At 39.0% G+C, this 17,275-nt stretch overlaps 1 protein-coding gene across 2 annotated transcripts in view; it reads right to left on the bottom strand.

Moving 5' to 3' along the window:
- Nucleotides 1-4,764: 4,764 nt before the first annotated feature.
- ADAP2 (ArfGAP with dual PH domains 2) overlaps nt 4,765-17,275 on the bottom strand; it is a 33,954-nt gene continuing 21,443 nt past the window's right edge. The window contains exons 8-11 of one of the 2 annotated variants that reach the window (XM_051992382.1): nt 14,974-15,036; nt 10,491-10,568; nt 9,107-9,335; nt 4,765-6,695 (exon numbers count right to left, since the gene is read on the bottom strand). In XM_051992382.1, the coding sequence (XP_051848342.1) occupies nt 6,670-6,695; nt 9,107-9,335; nt 10,491-10,568; nt 14,974-15,036 (396 nt within the window). In that variant the 3' untranslated portion in view covers nt 4,765-6,669. Of the gene's footprint in view, nt 6,766-9,106; nt 9,336-10,490; nt 10,569-14,973; nt 15,037-17,275 lie in introns of both variants that reach the window. The other variant, XM_051992380.1, reaches the window with a different exon arrangement.

The following is a 17,275-nucleotide window of genomic DNA, read 5'->3' as shown; positions in this document are numbered from 1 at the left end:
TATTCAAACCAATTCCAATTGTTCAGTGATGAAGAAAGCCATCTACACCCAGAGAGAGGACCATGGGAACTGAGTGTGAAACACAACATAGCATTTTCACGCTTTCTATTGATGTTTGCTTGCATTTTGGTTTTTTTCTTTCTATATCAGATTTTTCTTGTGCAGCAAAAAAACTGTATAAATATGTATACATATATTGTATTTAACATATTTTAACATATTTAAATGTATTGGACTACCTGCCATCTAGGGGAGGGGATGGGGAGAAGGAGGGAAAAAGTTGGAATAGAAAGTTTTGCAAAGATCAATGTTGAAAAATTACCCATGCATATGTTTTGTAAATAAAAAGCTTTAATTAACTAAAAAAAAGAAAAAAGAAAAAAAAAACCAATATGGTACTGGCTAAGACCAGTGGAATAAATTAAGTATATAATATGTAGAAGTAAATAACTTTGGTAATCTAGTGTTTGATAAACCCTCCAAGTTTTTGGAGGAAGAACTCCTATTCAATAAAAATTGCTAGGAAAACTAGAAAGCAATATGGCAGAAATTGGATGTAAGCCAACATCTCACATGATGTACCAAAATAAAATCAAAATGAGTACATGAGTTAGATACATAAGGGATAATATCATACATAAATTAAAGGAGACCTGAGAAAAAATTATTTATCTGATCTGTGGGTAAGGGAATATTTTATGACCAAACAAAAGATAGAGATGAGAGATAAAATGGATAATTTTGATTCCATTAAATTAAAAGGAAGTTGCACAAATAAAACCAACCAGACAAAATTAGAAAAAAAAGAAGAAAATTGAGGGTGGGTAGAAATTTAGCAAATTTCTCTGATAAAGGTCTTATTTCTCAGGTATATAGTGAAATGAGCTAAATTTATGAAAATAAGAACTATTCCCCAAATGATAAATGGTCAAAAGCTATGAACAAGCAATTTTCAGAAGAAATAAAACATGATAGTCACAAGAAGAAAAAAAAACTCTAAATCAATAATAATTAGGGAAATAAGGTAACTCCAAGGTCCTGCCTCCTTCCTATCAAATTGGCTATTGTGGCAGAAAAGGAAAATGACAAATGCTGAAGGGCATATGGAAAAATAGGGACACTAATGCATGTTTAGTGGACTTGTGGATTGGAACAAATAGGACAATCTGGAACTATGTTCAAAGGGCTATAAAATTAGGCATTACCACAATACCATTTACTAGGTCTGTATTCCAAAAAGATCAAAGAAGAGGGAAAGTACTTATAAATACAAAATATTTATCACAATTCTTTTTGTGATGACAAAGAATTGGAAATTGAGGGGAGCCTATCGATTGAGGAATGACTGAACAAATTTTTATATGATTGTGATGGACTTTTATTATATGACTCTAGTGCTATAATAAAATGATGAGCAGGTGGAGTTCAGAAAAACCTTTAAAGATTTACATGAACTGATCCTGGGTGAAGTGAGCAGAATCAGGAGAATATTATGCACAGCAACAGCAATATTATTATCATGATCAACTGTGAATGACTTAGCTACTCTGCAATACAGTGATTCACAACAATTCTAAAGGACCTATGATGAAAAATGCTATTCACCTCCAGAGAGAAAACTAATGAACTAATGGTGGAAACATTTTTTCCACTTTCCTATTTTTCTTTTCTTTTTTTCAAAATGGTTAATGGGTATCATATTGTTTGTATTCTCAATGGGTGGGTGAGGGATTAGAGGAAGAGAGAGGATTTGGACCTCAAAATTTTTTTAAATTAATGTTAATTTTTTTTCATAATAGAGGGGAAAAAATTATTGGGTGCTTCAAAAAATTAAACCCAAAGACTGTGTTTCTCATGTGGAAACATTTTAAAATTCCTTTTTATTCCTTCCTATTTAGTGAAAATATTAATGTAATCAAGACCTGGTACATACACAAACCTTTCTAGTTTGTTTAGCTAATATAGCTTCTCCACAAGGAAAAGTGGGAAGGTTGCTTTTGATGGAATTGTGATGATCTATAAGGGAAATACAAAGTAGATACTGCGGAGCACATACAAACTTTTTTTTAACTTGTTGATTTTTAACTTTTAATTTTTTAACTGTTTTTAGACTGGTAACTATATAATTAGGAGAGGTTTTTTGTTTTTTTTTTCCTTCAATTGACTGTATATATGGAACTCGGAGTATATCAAAACTACCTGAGTCAGTTTAGATTGGCCATTTTTGATCAAAGCAAAAAGTCAAGTGACTTATTCTGCTTATAATAGTCATTGAGAGACTATGTTGCAAGAGGGATAGCCATGTGGACCTCTCCACTCCAAGGCTATGAGGCCATACAAAAAGACCTCAGCCATTGTCTTCTATGTTTATTCTTTTTCCCTTTTAGGTGAAAAATTTGAGACACTAACCTTATGAGTTTGAGGAGGATAGTCTGAATTCAGGTATTCCACAGTTTTCGTTTCAGAATCAGTAAAGCTTTAATGGAATGAGAAGTGACCTTATGGCCCCAGGTCAGCAGAAACTGAGATAAAAAAAACATTAACTAATCATACCACCTCGGGATATGGGCTGAAGTAGGAACTGAACACGATTCTGAGCTTTCTCCCCTCACCCAGAAACTGATGTGATGAAAGGAAGAATAGTTCCCCACTTTTCATGTCTCCCCAAGACAATTTGAAGTAACATTTATAGACATCTTGAACACAATATGTTGAAATGTAGATTGGGGTCAATTTTATAAAATAGTAGTCACTACTCAGTTCATTTCTTGACAACTCCCCTAAATTATTCTCCTGTTTTAAACAAAGATCTTTCTGAGATCAATACCTTAAATGTCTTCAGAATGTGAAACAATGATTTGAAGTGAAGATATTTTGTTGTTGTAATCTAGGTCAGGAAGATGGGTTTTAAATCACATTTCTGCCCTTTATCCTCTAACTACTTAGGAAAGTCACCGGAATAAAATATTTCATCTTTCTCAGCCTCAGTTTCCTTATTTGTAAAATGAGATTGGAAAAATTGATTTCTATGGTCTCTTCATATGGCTTTTTTGGAATTCAGTTTAAAATTCCTAATGGGAAGGATACAGTATATTGTAGTCTAAGAGTCCTTCAACTAGCATTCAGAAACTTTTTTAAAAATGATAATAGATAAATATCTATTTTAATATAATTGGTTTCTTTTATAAGCATATATATTTTTTATACATTTAAAAACATGATTCTGAGACAGGTTCACAGGTGTACCAGATTGCCAAACACACACACACACACACACACACACACACACACACACACAATCACAAAGAACCGGTGGTATAGTAGAAAGAGTTTAGCCCAGGATTTAAAAGAATAAGTTGTGATCCTAGATCTATAATTCACTAATTGTGTGACTAGGAAAATCACTCCCCCACTCTGTACTTCCCAGGTCTAATTAGAAAGACTAGAAGCTGCTCTGGATTAATTCTAGGAAATAAAGGGAGAAAAATTGCCAGATTCCAATATTACTATTTCTAATCTACTAAGCAAGCTCTACGGAATCATGGAAAGTCCATTGGCTTTGTAGTAATCAGAAACTGGCTCTGATATTCATAAAGTGTCCATTCACCTCTCTGAACTTGTTTTTTCAACAATAAAATGGAGGTTAGGGTTGTATTATTTTCCTTCCAAGGCTGTTGTGAGAAAAGTCCTTTGAAAAGCTTAACAAATCAGAGAAACATTCCTATTATTTCCTTCTCTATCAAATTAAAGGTTTGTATGAGAAAATCTCTGTGTTCCCTTTCAGCTTTAAAAATACTGATTTCTTTGTGACAGCTGCCTTTCCTTGCCCTGGTCAGTCACCAAACATATATTAAGTGCCTATTGCGTGTCAGGCACTGTGTTAAGCTCTCTGGATACAAAGAAATGGAAAAGATGGTTTCTTCTCAAGGAGTTCAGTCTCATGGGGGAGACAACATGCACATAACAATGTGCAAACAAGTTATTTTCTTCTTCTTTTTTGTTGATGCAATTGGGGTTAAGTGACTTGCCCAGAGTCAACCAGCTAGTAAGTGTTAAGTGTCTGAGGCCAGATTTTACCTCAGATCCTCCTGATTTTGGGAACAGTACTCTATCCACTATGCCATCTAGCTGCTTAAAAGCAAGTTATAAAAAGATAAACTGAAAATAATCAAGTGAAGTATTAAAATTTAGTGAAATCAGTAAAGGTTTCTGAAGGAAAGGGGGACATTTGGTGAGACTTGCAGAAGCTGGGAGGGGGAGTCAGGAAGGAGAGTATTCCAAGCATGAGAAACACAGCCAGTCAAAATATCCAAAGCTGAGAGATGGAGGGTCCACTTTGAGAAATAGCATTCAAGATCATAGAGGACAAGTCAGAGAATAAAGTATAAGACTGGAAAGATGGCAGGAAATTATGAAGGTCTTTTTACAACAAGTAAGGGATTTTCTATTTGCTTTTGGAGGTGTTTGAGAGCTGCTCCACCACCATGTTTCCCATGATGCTACGTTAAATAATGGTTCACAGTTAACATGCAATACTTTAAGGAGATAATGTGATGTGTTAGGGATCATAAAAGCTGGGTTTGTATCCCAGCTCCCTCTCCCCCACCATTACCTATGTGCCGCTGGATCAGCCTCTGAATTATAAGAGATGACTACTAGGGTCACCTTAAACCTAGAACCTTACAAGCTTTGCAAAGGGTGACCCATTATGTCATCAGATTAAATAAGATAGTTTGCTGTATTTAACTCTCAGGACTCTAGTAGTTAATTCAATAAATATTTATTGAGTGTCTTTCTATGTGAACAAAAGCAGTAGATAGTACATGGGGCCATACATGGCCCACCCCACCCCAATGGCAGTTACTGAAAGACAAAAATGAAAAAGTGACCCTGTTCTTTGAGAAAGCATTTTCCAGCATCCTCTAGGGTTCGAGTCTCTTCCTTCCTTCACTTCCAAAGCTAAGAAGCCTGCAATGGGAAGGAATCTTAGCAATGGTGGCGTTCAATACTATAGAGAACATGATCTAGTCTCCCAGAATCTCCTGGCCCCTGAGGAGAAAAGTGCACTCAGGTTTTCATTACACCTACAAACCACTTGTCCATTTGACCTATGACCTCACTCAGAATCCAAAATAGCTGTTTTTTTGCATTTGGGGGAAGCAGCAGAAAATTCAACCTAAATCCATCTGTTTAAGATAAATTCAGTGGAAGGGGTGGGGGAAGGAAAGCCTGGGACACAAGGTTGTGTGGGGGCAAATACACTACCCCATGTGTACATACTCTGGAGAAACAGAAACCCAGCGAGGACCTTCAAGATGATCAAGTTGAATGGTTGCTAGGGAGTCAGTATAAGGCAGGAGAGGAGAAGATTCTCACCTAGTGAACATGGGGATTTCAAAGCTGAGATCACAGAAAATCTAATACCTCATGGTGGGGTCTAGGGGCTTCCCATTTTAACTAATTAATCTCACTAACTATATGCTAAAACTAGTTGTTTTAACCTCTTGAAGAACTTCAAGTGCAACTAACACCCTCTAAATTTTGGTAACCCAAGGGGAAACCCCAATCTCCCCATCCTAGTTATATTTCTATCTGTTGAACTTCAAGCAGGTTGTAGATTTTCTCTGATCTCAGCCTTGAAATCCCCTGAACACCCACCACTACTGCTGTCAATTAGTTTGCATGTGAGGGAGGTAAAACCATTTTAAAGTGTGCCTGCAGAAGACAATGAGATTATATTGACTCTTGATTTATTTTATAGATTTGAATCTAGATTCTCTGTAATGAGCAAGTGTTCCACTCCCTTAGCATCATTTTCTTCTGTGCCTTAATGGTACCAAGTGAGCTGTGCCCTCAAATTTTTTCTGTATGATATCCAACTTATTCTATAATCCAATGATCTACTTATTCTGTACAGTATCCTCCATAGCCCAATGCTATATGCAAATATTGGCTTAATAAATTTGCTTTCAGGAGAAAGAGAAGAATAGAAACGGATCAAATTCCCATCTGCCCAGGATAATGGAGCTCTGTAGATGTCAAGAGGGATCCTTCAAGTTTGCTGCAGGTCTCAACAAGCTTGTGATTTTGTCTGGGGCAGAAGGCACAAAGAGATTCAGGTACCATGGAGAGAAGCTGCTGTCCAAAAGGTGGGAGAGGAGGCGCTGTTCTCTGGTTTCCTGCCAGGATGCTCTGGTCATTGCTGGACTGGGTTATTTTTATTGCCCTTATAGCCTCCAAGGTTTGATTGCTAAAGAGAAGAGAGCTTTTGCTCAGTCTCTACTGGGATTTACAGGGACCAAGCGGAAGAATGGTAGCGAGAGACCCAAAGGAAACTGATGGGAGGCAAGTCCAACTGCCATGTGCTGCTGTTGCTGTTGTTCATTCTTTACCTCAGAGGACCAAAAGGGAGTCTTGATTTGTTCACGAGTTGGTTTTAACGTGCCATTGTCAGCCATCTTTACTTTGTCTTGCCCAATTTCCATCTAGAGCAATGTCTGAGACACAAGAAAACCACTGACCACAGTTTGTTTTTTGCTAGTCCTTCCTGCTAGAGACAGAGGTCATGCCTCAAGAGTGAACTTCTCCTTCCTGAAGCAAAATGGGGACCTGACAGCCCGAAGTTAAAGTTAGGTTTGGTGAGAGCTGAGCAGGTCAACCAAGTCCTAGTCACCTCTGTCCGGTAGCTGCTGTGGCTGCAACAGGAGGAAAAGAAAGAATGATGGGAATATTATATAGAAATTATTGTGACAAAGCAGAGCAACACTAGTGAGAAAGGAGAGAAAGAGCAAGTGAAAGAGAGAGGTAGATGAAGGGAAACATAAAGAAAAAAAGAAAGGAAGAAAGGAAAAGAAAGAGAGGGGGAGGGAGGAAGGAAGGAAGGAAGGAGGAAGGGAGGGAGGAAGGAGGAAGGAGGAAAGGAGGGAGGGAGAGAAGGAAGAAGGGAGAGAAGGAGGAAAAGAGAGAGGAAAGGAGAGAGGGAGAGAGAAAAGGAGGGAAGGAGGGAGGAAAGGAGGGAGAGAGGAAAGAAGAAAGAAAGAAAGCAAAAAGGAAGGAAGAAGGAAGAAAAAGAGAGGGAGGGAAGAAGGGAGAAAGGAAGGAAAAAAGAAAGCGAGGGAGAGAGGGAAATGAACAAACAGAAAGAGAGAGGAGAAAGAGAGAGGAAAAAGAGCTTAAGAGAAGGAGAGAGGAAGACAGGGTAAGGGAGACAGAGGAAAAAGAGGAAGATAGAGAGAAAGAGGAGAGAGGAGAGAGAAGGAAGAAAGGAAGAAAACAAAGAAGCATAGAGGGCAAAAAAAAGGAAGAAAGAAAGCAAATAAAAAAGAGATAAAGAAAAAAAGAAAAAGAAAAATAAGTTTTATCCGCTACTCTTAACTCCTTCTCCACTTCCCATCCCCCATCTGAGGTCAAAGGCCCCTTTGCTCTGAGGGCTGCAATTTTTTTGTTTCATTCAGGCCAAGTTCACTGGCTGTGGTGAACTTGACCAGTCGCCTGCAGAGGGCAGTGTGGAGTCACAAAGCCTGCTTTTTTCTAGACCTGACTTCTCCTTTGGGCCCCTGCAGAAGGAGGAGCCTGTAGGTCTGGGGGCGCCCAGACTTTGAGTCGGGTTATAAAGGGGTTGGAAGAGGAACTTCTGAGCTTTTGGAAGTGCTACAACTAACTACTAGGGGGACTTAAGTTAGACCTAAAAAAGGATTTCCTGACCACAAAGATTGCAAGAACTAAAGGGAGGGCTGGGGGATGGGGAAGGAGGTGAGCCCATTTTTTTCCTTTAGTGTTTCTAAACACAAAAGTAATTCTCACCTTTCTGGGATGGTCTCACAGGGTCCTGCCTGTGGCTGGGGAGCTTGGGGGGAGGGGTGACACAGAACCCATCTCTTCCTGTTCTGGGATTCTCTAAGATGTGGTTTTTCTTCATTAAAATTTAGAACTAGCAGGCCGCTTTGAAATAACCCAATCCCACACCACACCCCCTCCCCCAACTGTGTCAGAAGGGAGGAAATGGAGGCTCAGAGAGGAATGTGTTCCAGTGAAGAATTTGCATCTACCTTTGTAAAAAGAGACAGCTTAATTCTTTTTTTTTTTTATGAAAATTATTGGATTACTTTTTCCACACTCATGTCCACCCCTAACTTAACCCTCCCTTCTGCTGTTTGGGCTGGAATTTGACCTGTGAAATGACTTGTGGGAGAAAGAAGGAAACAAACAAAGAAAGAAACAAAGAAAGAAACAAAGAAAAAGAAAGAAAGAAAAAAGAAAGAAAGAAAAAAAGAAAGAAAGAAAGAAAGAAAAAAAGAAAGAAAAGAAGGAAGGAAGGAAGGAAGGAAGGAAGAAGGAAGGAAGGAAGCAAGAAAGAAAGAAAGGAAGGAAGGAAGGAAGAAAATGAAAGAAAGAAAAAGGGAGGGAGGGAGGAAAGGAAAAGGAGAAGAGAAAGAGAGGATAGGAAATGAAAGAGAGAAAGGAAGGAACAAGAGTGAGAGAAAGAGAGAGAAGGAGAGAGAGTGTTATTGGGAGTCTTAATATTAAGATCTAGTCCAGTAGCCAGGTAGAGAAAGAGGAAAAATTGTTCAAGTTTCATGGAGAGGAAGAGAAGGGTTCAGAGGGGGAAGGGAGCTGCTGACAGGAACAGAAAAGAGCTGAGACTAAAAATAAGCTTCCCTTCCTGTGCTCTGAAAAGTCCCAGGGGTGGCCCAGCGGGTGCAGGGCCCCAACTAATAATAAATAATTTGGCAACTAGACCCACATTTTTCTCATGAGAAAAGGGCTGAGTTTTCCCTTTACCAGGGATTTGGTGGATTGGGGAGGAGGGGCCCTCCAGCCAGCTTCAGGTCGGTGGTGATGGTATCCCTTTGCAGAAACCCTGACCTTGCTCAGTGTCCTGGCATCCTGGGAACATACCCAGGTGTCTAGAGGGAAATTCACCATCCTGCCATCTACCTTTGTCTAAGGAAAAAAAAAAACAAACATAACATTTTGTGGCCTGTGTGGCTGTGAAACAGGAATTTCACTTCCCTGGGCCTCAGTTTCTCCTTTTGCAAAATGGGGAGTTTGGACTAACTGGCCCCTTCTGGCTCTCAGTGGAGATCTCGGGTTTTGTGGGTCTTACCATGAGGACTGAGGGCAGTGATGGGGAGGGCAAGGACATGCTGTAAGCTCTCCAGCCATTCTCTTTGCTCCTTCTCGTTGGGACAGGCAAAGACAAATCTTCTCGCTGGGGTGACGATGGTGATACCGGCCTTCCAGTGATTCCCCCGGATGCCCTTAGGGAACTCATCGTGGATCTCATATCCATCCTCCTTGCTCCCGATGAAAACCTGACCTTGCTCAAATGCATCCTGGAAGGAGAACAGGTGATTGGAAGTAAGCAGACACCTTCATCCTGGGCTGCTGTGGACCATCCCTCAAAAGAATTTTCCCCCTTCCTCCTTTTCCAAAGGATTAAAGGGTCTTCCGGATGTTGTTTTTTGCTGGGGAAGGGGGGAGCAGAATGTGGTCGAGCAGTAGTGCAATTCAAAGCCCTAATCAGGGAGGGATAAGTGAGACTTTCTGTTTTTGTTTTCTTCCCAAAGCACCAGTCTTTGGGCACTTTTATTAAATAGGAATCTTATTATCTCATTAGCATGAATAATTAGTCCAAAAGAAGGCCTCCCTCCCTTCCAGACTCCTCAGTAGTAACTTCCCAGTGCATTGGTATGTGTCTTCCTCTGATAGAATGGTGTCAGGGGTCTTTCCCACCAGAGGGTCTTATGTCCCAAAGATCAAGATCCCTCTTCTGAATTTTGATTTGTTCCAGGAAACAAGAATTGCTAGTTTTCTGTTTCTGGACAAAGTGGGGATTCAGAAAATCAATCCTTTGCATCCAGGACAAGAGTTCCCAAATTAGAGTACAGGATGTCCAGAGTGTACCTGAAACTTGTCAACTATTTTAAAAGTAAAGGAATACCTGGTGGGACTGGGGAAGAACTTAGAGGGAGAACAACTTTATGATACCATATAAATGTTTTATGTACCAAGTAAAGTTTTCTTTAAGAAAAATCAATATTTTTATCTGCATATAGATGGAAAAGTTTAGAATTTATTTCCTTTCGTATTGAGTAGGGGAAATGAGAATGTTTGCTGAAAGCCAAAGGATCTGGAAGACTGGAAAAAATTGAGAATCCTTGAACCAGACAACAATTAATTCCAAAGGCAACAATAAGAAAAAAATAAACAAGCCCATTAAACTGTAGCAGAAAAGATTTAGGTTAGCTATAGAAAAGCGTCTGACCCTAAAATGAACAACCAATGATGAGGCTGTCCATTGGTCTAAAATAATTCAAGAGCACTTCTACCCTAAAATAGGAGAATGAATAAGATAATGTCCTGATGGGTTTTTGTGACCATTACTAAACTGGAATTCCCTATGTAAATTACAGTTATTATCTACACTAGATTCCACACTTCCCTTTGGGGGCTGGGGTTCCCTTTGAATCAACAAAACTGTCTCTTACCAGTGGATGCTTGTAATACAGTAGCCTCCTCTCCTGTGGGTCAAGAGCAAACCATCGTTTTTTAAAAGCTTCTCTCTGCTAAGAGACAGAGACAAATATATAGTCAGAGAGAGACATAGAGACAATGAGATAAACAATGATAGACACAGAGGAAGAAAATTTTATCTTTATCATGTCCAAAGGGGTGATGGGGCACCTACCAAAGCTAGAAGTCAGAAAGCAGACATGGACTGAGCCCAGGCAGAATGTCATTTCCCCCTGGGATGTAAATGGAAAGTTTCTAAAGTCTGGGATGTAGATGCTTTTTCTCCCCTCCAAAAACCTCCCAGGAAAGATCAAACAGTAGAGATTATCCCTCCCTCGTTTCTGGAAGAATCAGACCATAGACTTAGAACTGGAAGGAACCTTATAGGACAAAATCTAACTCCTCTTTTTTACAGATGAGGAAAATGAGTCACTAAGAGAAAAAATGACTTGTCTCAAGTCAGGTCAAGAGGAGAAGAGACTTGAATCCAGTCTCCGACCACAACTCCATCGCTTTTTCTGCTATATCCATCCCAAAACCATATTGATTGATTAATTGGAGGGGGAAGTTTTGGGGTGGATATAGCAGAAAGTAATGGAGTTGCCGTCAGAGACCTCGTATTAGGGATGCAAATATAAAGGAGAAAGCTGTCGCTACTATCAAGACTTTTCCTTGGATTCATGATGGTAGAAGGTAAGTAGGGAAACTCCTCCTAGGAGTTCCCCCACATTCCTTCTCTGGGCCCATTATCTGACCTTGTTCTCTTATTTTCTAAGATAGTGAAAGGCCATTCATTTTGAGGGGAGGTATTTTTAAAGATAGAGAAAACCACACTAAATTGTAGAGAAACCACACTAAATTGATGGGCGATGCTCATTCTTTTTTTTTTTTTTTCAAGGCAATCGGAGTTAAGTGACTTTCAGGGTCACACAGCTAATAAGTTTCAAGTGTCTGAAGTTGGATTTGAACTTAGGCCTTCTAACTCCAGGGCCAGTGCTCTATCTACTATATCACCTGGCTGGCCCCCATTCTTTTCTATCCCTGTTTTTCTCACAAGTTGGGGACCCTACAGCTCCCTCAATCATATTGCCTCCCTGAGGATTCTCCTCAGGCTCTGAAAATGTGGGTTCCTTAACCAAAAAGGAAAATGACAAATGTTAGAGGGACTGTGGGAAGGTAGGTACATTAATTCATTATTAGTAGAGCTATAAACTTGTCCATTCTTCTGGAAACTAATGTGAAAATGTTCCCCCCAAATTATTAAATTGTACATATATCTTTTGGCCCAGTGATACCCCTACTAGGTCTGAACCTCAAAAAGATTAAAGAGAGAAGAAAAGAACCCAGATGTACAAAAGTATTTAAAGCAACTACTTTTGTATTGGCAAAGAACTAGAAACTGGGAGGATATCTCCATCAATTAAGGAATGACCCTATGTCATATAATAATATTCATATTATTATATACCCTATGTCATATAATAATATTCATATAACCTATGGCAAGGGTCCTCAAACTTTTTAAACAGGGGCCAGTTCACTGTCCCTAAGACTGTTGGAGTGTTATGCCACAGTTCTCTTTAACTGTCCTGACTCAGTTTCCCTGTACAAGTTTCCCTTGTCTCAGTTTCCTTAATTGTTCTGTCTCAATCTCTTTAGTTGTAAATCCCCCTCTGACCCAGTAAAATTGAGGATTATTTGCTCTCAGGTTATAAATTAGCAAGATAAACAAGAGAATAGACCTCCTGATTTACAATATCCCTCTAAAATATTCCAAGATATCTCACTGATATCTTTATTTCTTTGTATTCAGACATCCTGTTTCTGGGTTCTTAGAATTTGTGGCCTCCCCCATCTTGATAGAGGTTTTCCCTCACTTCTTACCCCTTCCTTTGTTTAGAGAAAAGGTATTTAAGAAGTTGGGGTCCCTCCATTCATTGCTGGAGGGTGGCGGCTGTCGGCTGTATGCTTGACGCTGGATTCTTTGGGATGACAGCCCTGGGACCAAAATGGATTCCTTGATCCCAGTATATCTTTATCTCTGTCTGACTGGATAATTTGAGACAAGAGTCCTGTCCAGTCAATCTTACTCTCCCATTAATAAAATATTAAAAATTCTCTAATCTCTCTCCTGCCTCAGTTTCTCTGGCATCACAGGAGGGCCAGACTATAGTAAAAACAAAAACTTTGTTTTGTGAGCCTTTAAATAAAGAAACTTCATAGCCCTGGGTGAGGGGGATAATCGTCCTCAGCTGCTGCATCTGGACCCCTGACCTATGGTATATGAATACTATTGTTGTTCAGTCACATATCTGACTTTCTGTGACCCAATTTGGGGATTTCTTGGCAGGATACTGGAGTGGTTTGCCATTTCCTTCTCCATCTCATTTTACAAATTTGGGAAGCAGGCAAACAGGATTAAATGACTTGCCGAGAGTCACACAATTAATGTCTAAGAATCTGAACTCAGGTCTTCCTGATTCCATTCTAACTATAAGAAATGATGATGGACTTGTGTGAACTGATGGAGAGAGAGATGATTAGAACCAGGAAAACCATTCATACTACAAGACAAATGAATTTGAAAGACTTAGCAACTCTTGTGAACACAATTATAACTCCAAAGGAGTCAATAAAACATGCCATTCACCTCCTGATAGGTGATATACTCAGGGCAGATATACCTAGCAATGTGTGAATTTGTTTTGCTTAACTATACATGTTTGAAACAGAGATTTTATTTTTCTTTCTTTCTTACTGGGTAGACTAGAGCGAGAGAAGGCAGATTTTTGTTGACTATTAAAAAATGTAAAAACCATCTTCATCATCCCCTCCTCAAGAGAAAAGCACCTCTCTCTCTCTCTCTCTCTCTCTCTCTCTCCACACACACACACACACACACACACACACACTCTCTCTCTCTCTCTCTGTCTCTCTTTCTCTCTGTCTGTCTGTCTGTCTGTCTCTCCCCATCTTTCTCTTTCTGAACTGCAGTCTATAAGTTAGAGAGGTAACCATTTCATCAGGAAACAGACATTGCCCCCTTTCTTAGGCTGTGGGCAAGAAGTCTCAGAAAAGGGAAATCCAGAAAACCAGACACTGCTCAGGAGGACAAAAATCTAGGCCTTGAACAGAACCCAGGCCCAGCATTCTAACATGCAGGCTGTGAGACTGGGGAATGATGAAGTGGCTCTGAGTCATAGGGGACAGTCCAAAAAGAAGCCTGAGGAGCCTGTGTTGTTCAGTCTGATTCTCTCTGTGAACCAGACACAGGATCCCCAAGCACAAAGGAAAGAAAAAGAGCTGTGTGTGAGCCTGTAAGCATGTGCCCTCACCCATGTATGTGTACAAGTGGATCTTTATAGCTAGCATATGTATATTTGGCAGTGTGACCAAGTGGACTTGGAATAAAAATATCTTGCCTCTGATTTGTTTGTTTGGTTTATTTTATTTTATTTCCTCTGACTTGCTGGCTCTGTGACTGCAGGGAAATCCTTTAATCTCAATAAACCTAAGTGTCCTTCTCTGTAAAATGGGAATAAGCATCAGCTTTACTGAGAGGCAATAAGAATCAAAGGAGAAAATGTATCATAAAGTGTCACACAAGCCACAAAGGGATATATAAGTATGTGCTATTATGGGTTACTTTTCTGAGAAAATCTGAATACATTGGACTTCCTGTTATTAATTGTTTAGAAATAAGCACTGACACTGGCCTGATCTAACAGTAGCATGGGATAGATGGTAAATTCTTTCTCTGCTTCTGTATGAGCCATATTCCTTCAAAATTATCTTCTATTTATTTTTATTTTATTTATTTATTCTATTTTATTTATGTGCACTTTGTTCCCCCCAAATTGAACGTAAGCTGCTTAAAGGCAGGGAGAATTTCATTTTGGTCTTTGCATCTCATAGTATCTGGCTCATAGTAGGTGCTTTATAAATACTTGTTGAATGATTGATATCACTGAGGGGATTTTATTGTTTGCTTGTGGTTGCCCAGAAATAAGGCTTAAAGAGGAAGAGTAGCAGCTAAATGTGCTCAACCTGGGGTTATAAAGTCCTGAGGTCAAATCTGGTCTCAGATATTAGCTGTATAAACCTAGGACAAATCATTTAACTTCTGCCTGCCTTAGTTTCCTCATCTGTAAAAAAGAGATGATAATAGTCCCGGTTTCCAACTTGTTGTGAGGATAAAATGAGATTCTATTTGTAAAGTACTTTACAATTCTTAAAGGACTATTTAAATTCTAGCTATTATCAATTAGGCTGGATTTAAGGGAAGTGCTTAACTTTTCATTTTGATTTGGAAAGTTCAGAGGAACACTGCTTTTTGTGGGAGGAGGAGCGCAGTCTTAACCAGGATTCTTCATCTAAACACTCTCCTACCTCCCCCAACTATTTCCCAAGCCTTTCCATGATACTGGATCCCTTTTTCCTCTTCACCCAAAAGCATACCTTTGGACCAGTCTTTTCCATGTATCCTTGTTTGAGGTAATTCCTGGTGATGTGAGGCAGGAGCTAAGATGGAAAGAGAAGCAAACATTGATTTCATAACTATTCCAGCAGGGACTGAAGTTCAAGTCCACTTATGACAATGTACAATATACAGTGTGTTTTCAATGTTGCGTTTGAACTCACAACCAAAGGGAAGTCTAAGCAAAACTATCTTAGTGGGGGACCTCAATCTTCTCCTCTCAGAATCAGACAAATCTAACCACAAAATAAACAAGAAAGAAACTAGGGAAGTTAATAGAATCCTAGAAAACCTAGATATGATAGACTCTGGAGAAAACTGAAGAGGGACAGAAAGGAATACACCTTTTTCTCAGCAGTACATAAAAATTGGCTATGTATTAGGGGATAAAAATCTCACCATCAAATACAGAAAAGCAGAAAATAGTAAATGCTTCTCTTTCAGACCATGATACAATAAAAATCATATTTAATAAAAGACTAGGGAGAGATAGAATTAAATTCCATTAAATTCCAAATGGAAATTAAATAACTAATTCTAAATAAGGGGGCCAACAAATCACAGAAACATAATTTCACCTAAAAGAATAACAATAATGAAACAATATACCAAAATCTATGGGATGCAGCCAAAGCAATTATTTTTTAAAATTCTATATCTCTAAATAGTTACATGAATAAAATAGAGAAAGAAAAGAATAATGAATTAGACATGCAACTAAAAAAAGCTAGAAAAAGAACAAATTTTAAAACCCCAATTAAATATCAAATTAGAAATTCTGAAACTCAAAGGAGAAATAAAATTGAAACCGAGAAAACTATTGAACTAATTAATAAAACTAAGAGTTGGTTTTATGAAAAAACCAACAAAATAGATAAAGCTTTGGTTAATTTCATTAGAAAAAGGAAAGGAAAGAAAACCAAAGGGAAGTCTGGAGTGAGAAAGGATGTGTATTTGTTGTTGCCAGAGCTATATTTGGATCACGAGCAGTTGCAATATTGATACTGAAAGTGAATTATTGCAGATAGTTTGTGGGGATACCTTTCCAGCTATTTCTACTTTCTGTCTGGGGGAGTTGAATAAGGGTGATGGGTCATTTCAGAAGCATCTTGCTGACTCTTTTTAGCTCTAATTATTAGCTTTTGTTGAGAGATCCCAGGAAAGTCTGTTGAAAAACCTAACTCTTTCAATTTATTGTCAGTTTCTCTCCTACTGACTGCTCTCTGCCCACAAACATGTCTCTCCCATCCTCAAAAAACCCAACCCTTTCATCCCCAATAAATATCTTCCTATATCTCTTTTGCCCTCTGTAGCTAACTCTTCAAAAAAGCCATCAACAATAAAAGCCTAGTCCACTTCCTTTCACTTTCTTTTAACCCTTTACAATTTGACTTTTGACCTTATCATTCCACCAAAATTGTTCTCTCCAAAGTTACCAATGATCTCTTAGTTGCTAAACCAGTGATCTTTTCTCAGTCCTCATAATCCTTGATCTCTCAGCCTTTGACATTGGACGATCACATTCTCTTCCTTGATCTTCTCTCTAAGTTCTCAGATCACCTTTTCTCTCTTGGTTTTCCTCTTACCTCTCAGACCACTCCTTCTCTTTTCCCTTTGCTGGATCCTCCTCCAGATCATGCCCTCTGACCACAGGTGTCCCTTAGGGTCTGTCTGGCTCTCTTCTCTTCTCCCTCTATCCTATGTCAACTGGTGATTTCTCTGGTCATCCCCCATGTCTGTAATACTCTCCCTCCAAGTCCTGGCTTCTTTAAGTCCCAACTAAAATCCCATCTTCTTAGAAAATTTTTCCTAACTCCTCTTAATCCTAGTTAAGGGTTAGGTCTTTCCTCTCATCCTATGATTAGCTTAATTCATAGATTTAGAGGTAGAAAGGACCTTAGAGGCCATCAAAACCACTGCCCTTCTTTCACAGATGAAAAAGTGAAATTCATAAAAATTATGTGACTTGCCCAGGATCACACAAATAGTGAGTATTAAAGGCAAGATTTGTACCTCTGTTTCTGTCTCTTCCTACCTCTGTAGGGCAGAAGTGGAGATTTTGAGATGGGGAATATTAAGAATTGAAAACTGAAATTTGCCACCCAAGACTCAACAGAGAATGGTGGAAATCAAACAGTGGTTGGTGGTTGTGAAAGAAATTGAAAAGGAAATGAGTTAAGTTGCTAGTGTCATGCCTGACATCATGAATGGGCTAAAGAGGAGGAAACAGGCCCAAGAAAGGATGCAAAGAAATCATGATTGAAAGAGCAATTCATTTAAGAA

Source organism: Antechinus flavipes, chromosome 4, assembly GCF_016432865.1.
Source record: "Antechinus flavipes isolate AdamAnt ecotype Samford, QLD, Australia chromosome 4, AdamAnt_v2, whole genome shotgun sequence".
NCBI lineage: Eukaryota > Metazoa > Chordata > Mammalia > Dasyuromorphia > Dasyuridae > Antechinus > Antechinus flavipes.
Note: the sequence above shows the minus strand (reverse complement) of the source record. Positions and strands in the feature narration are given on the sequence as shown.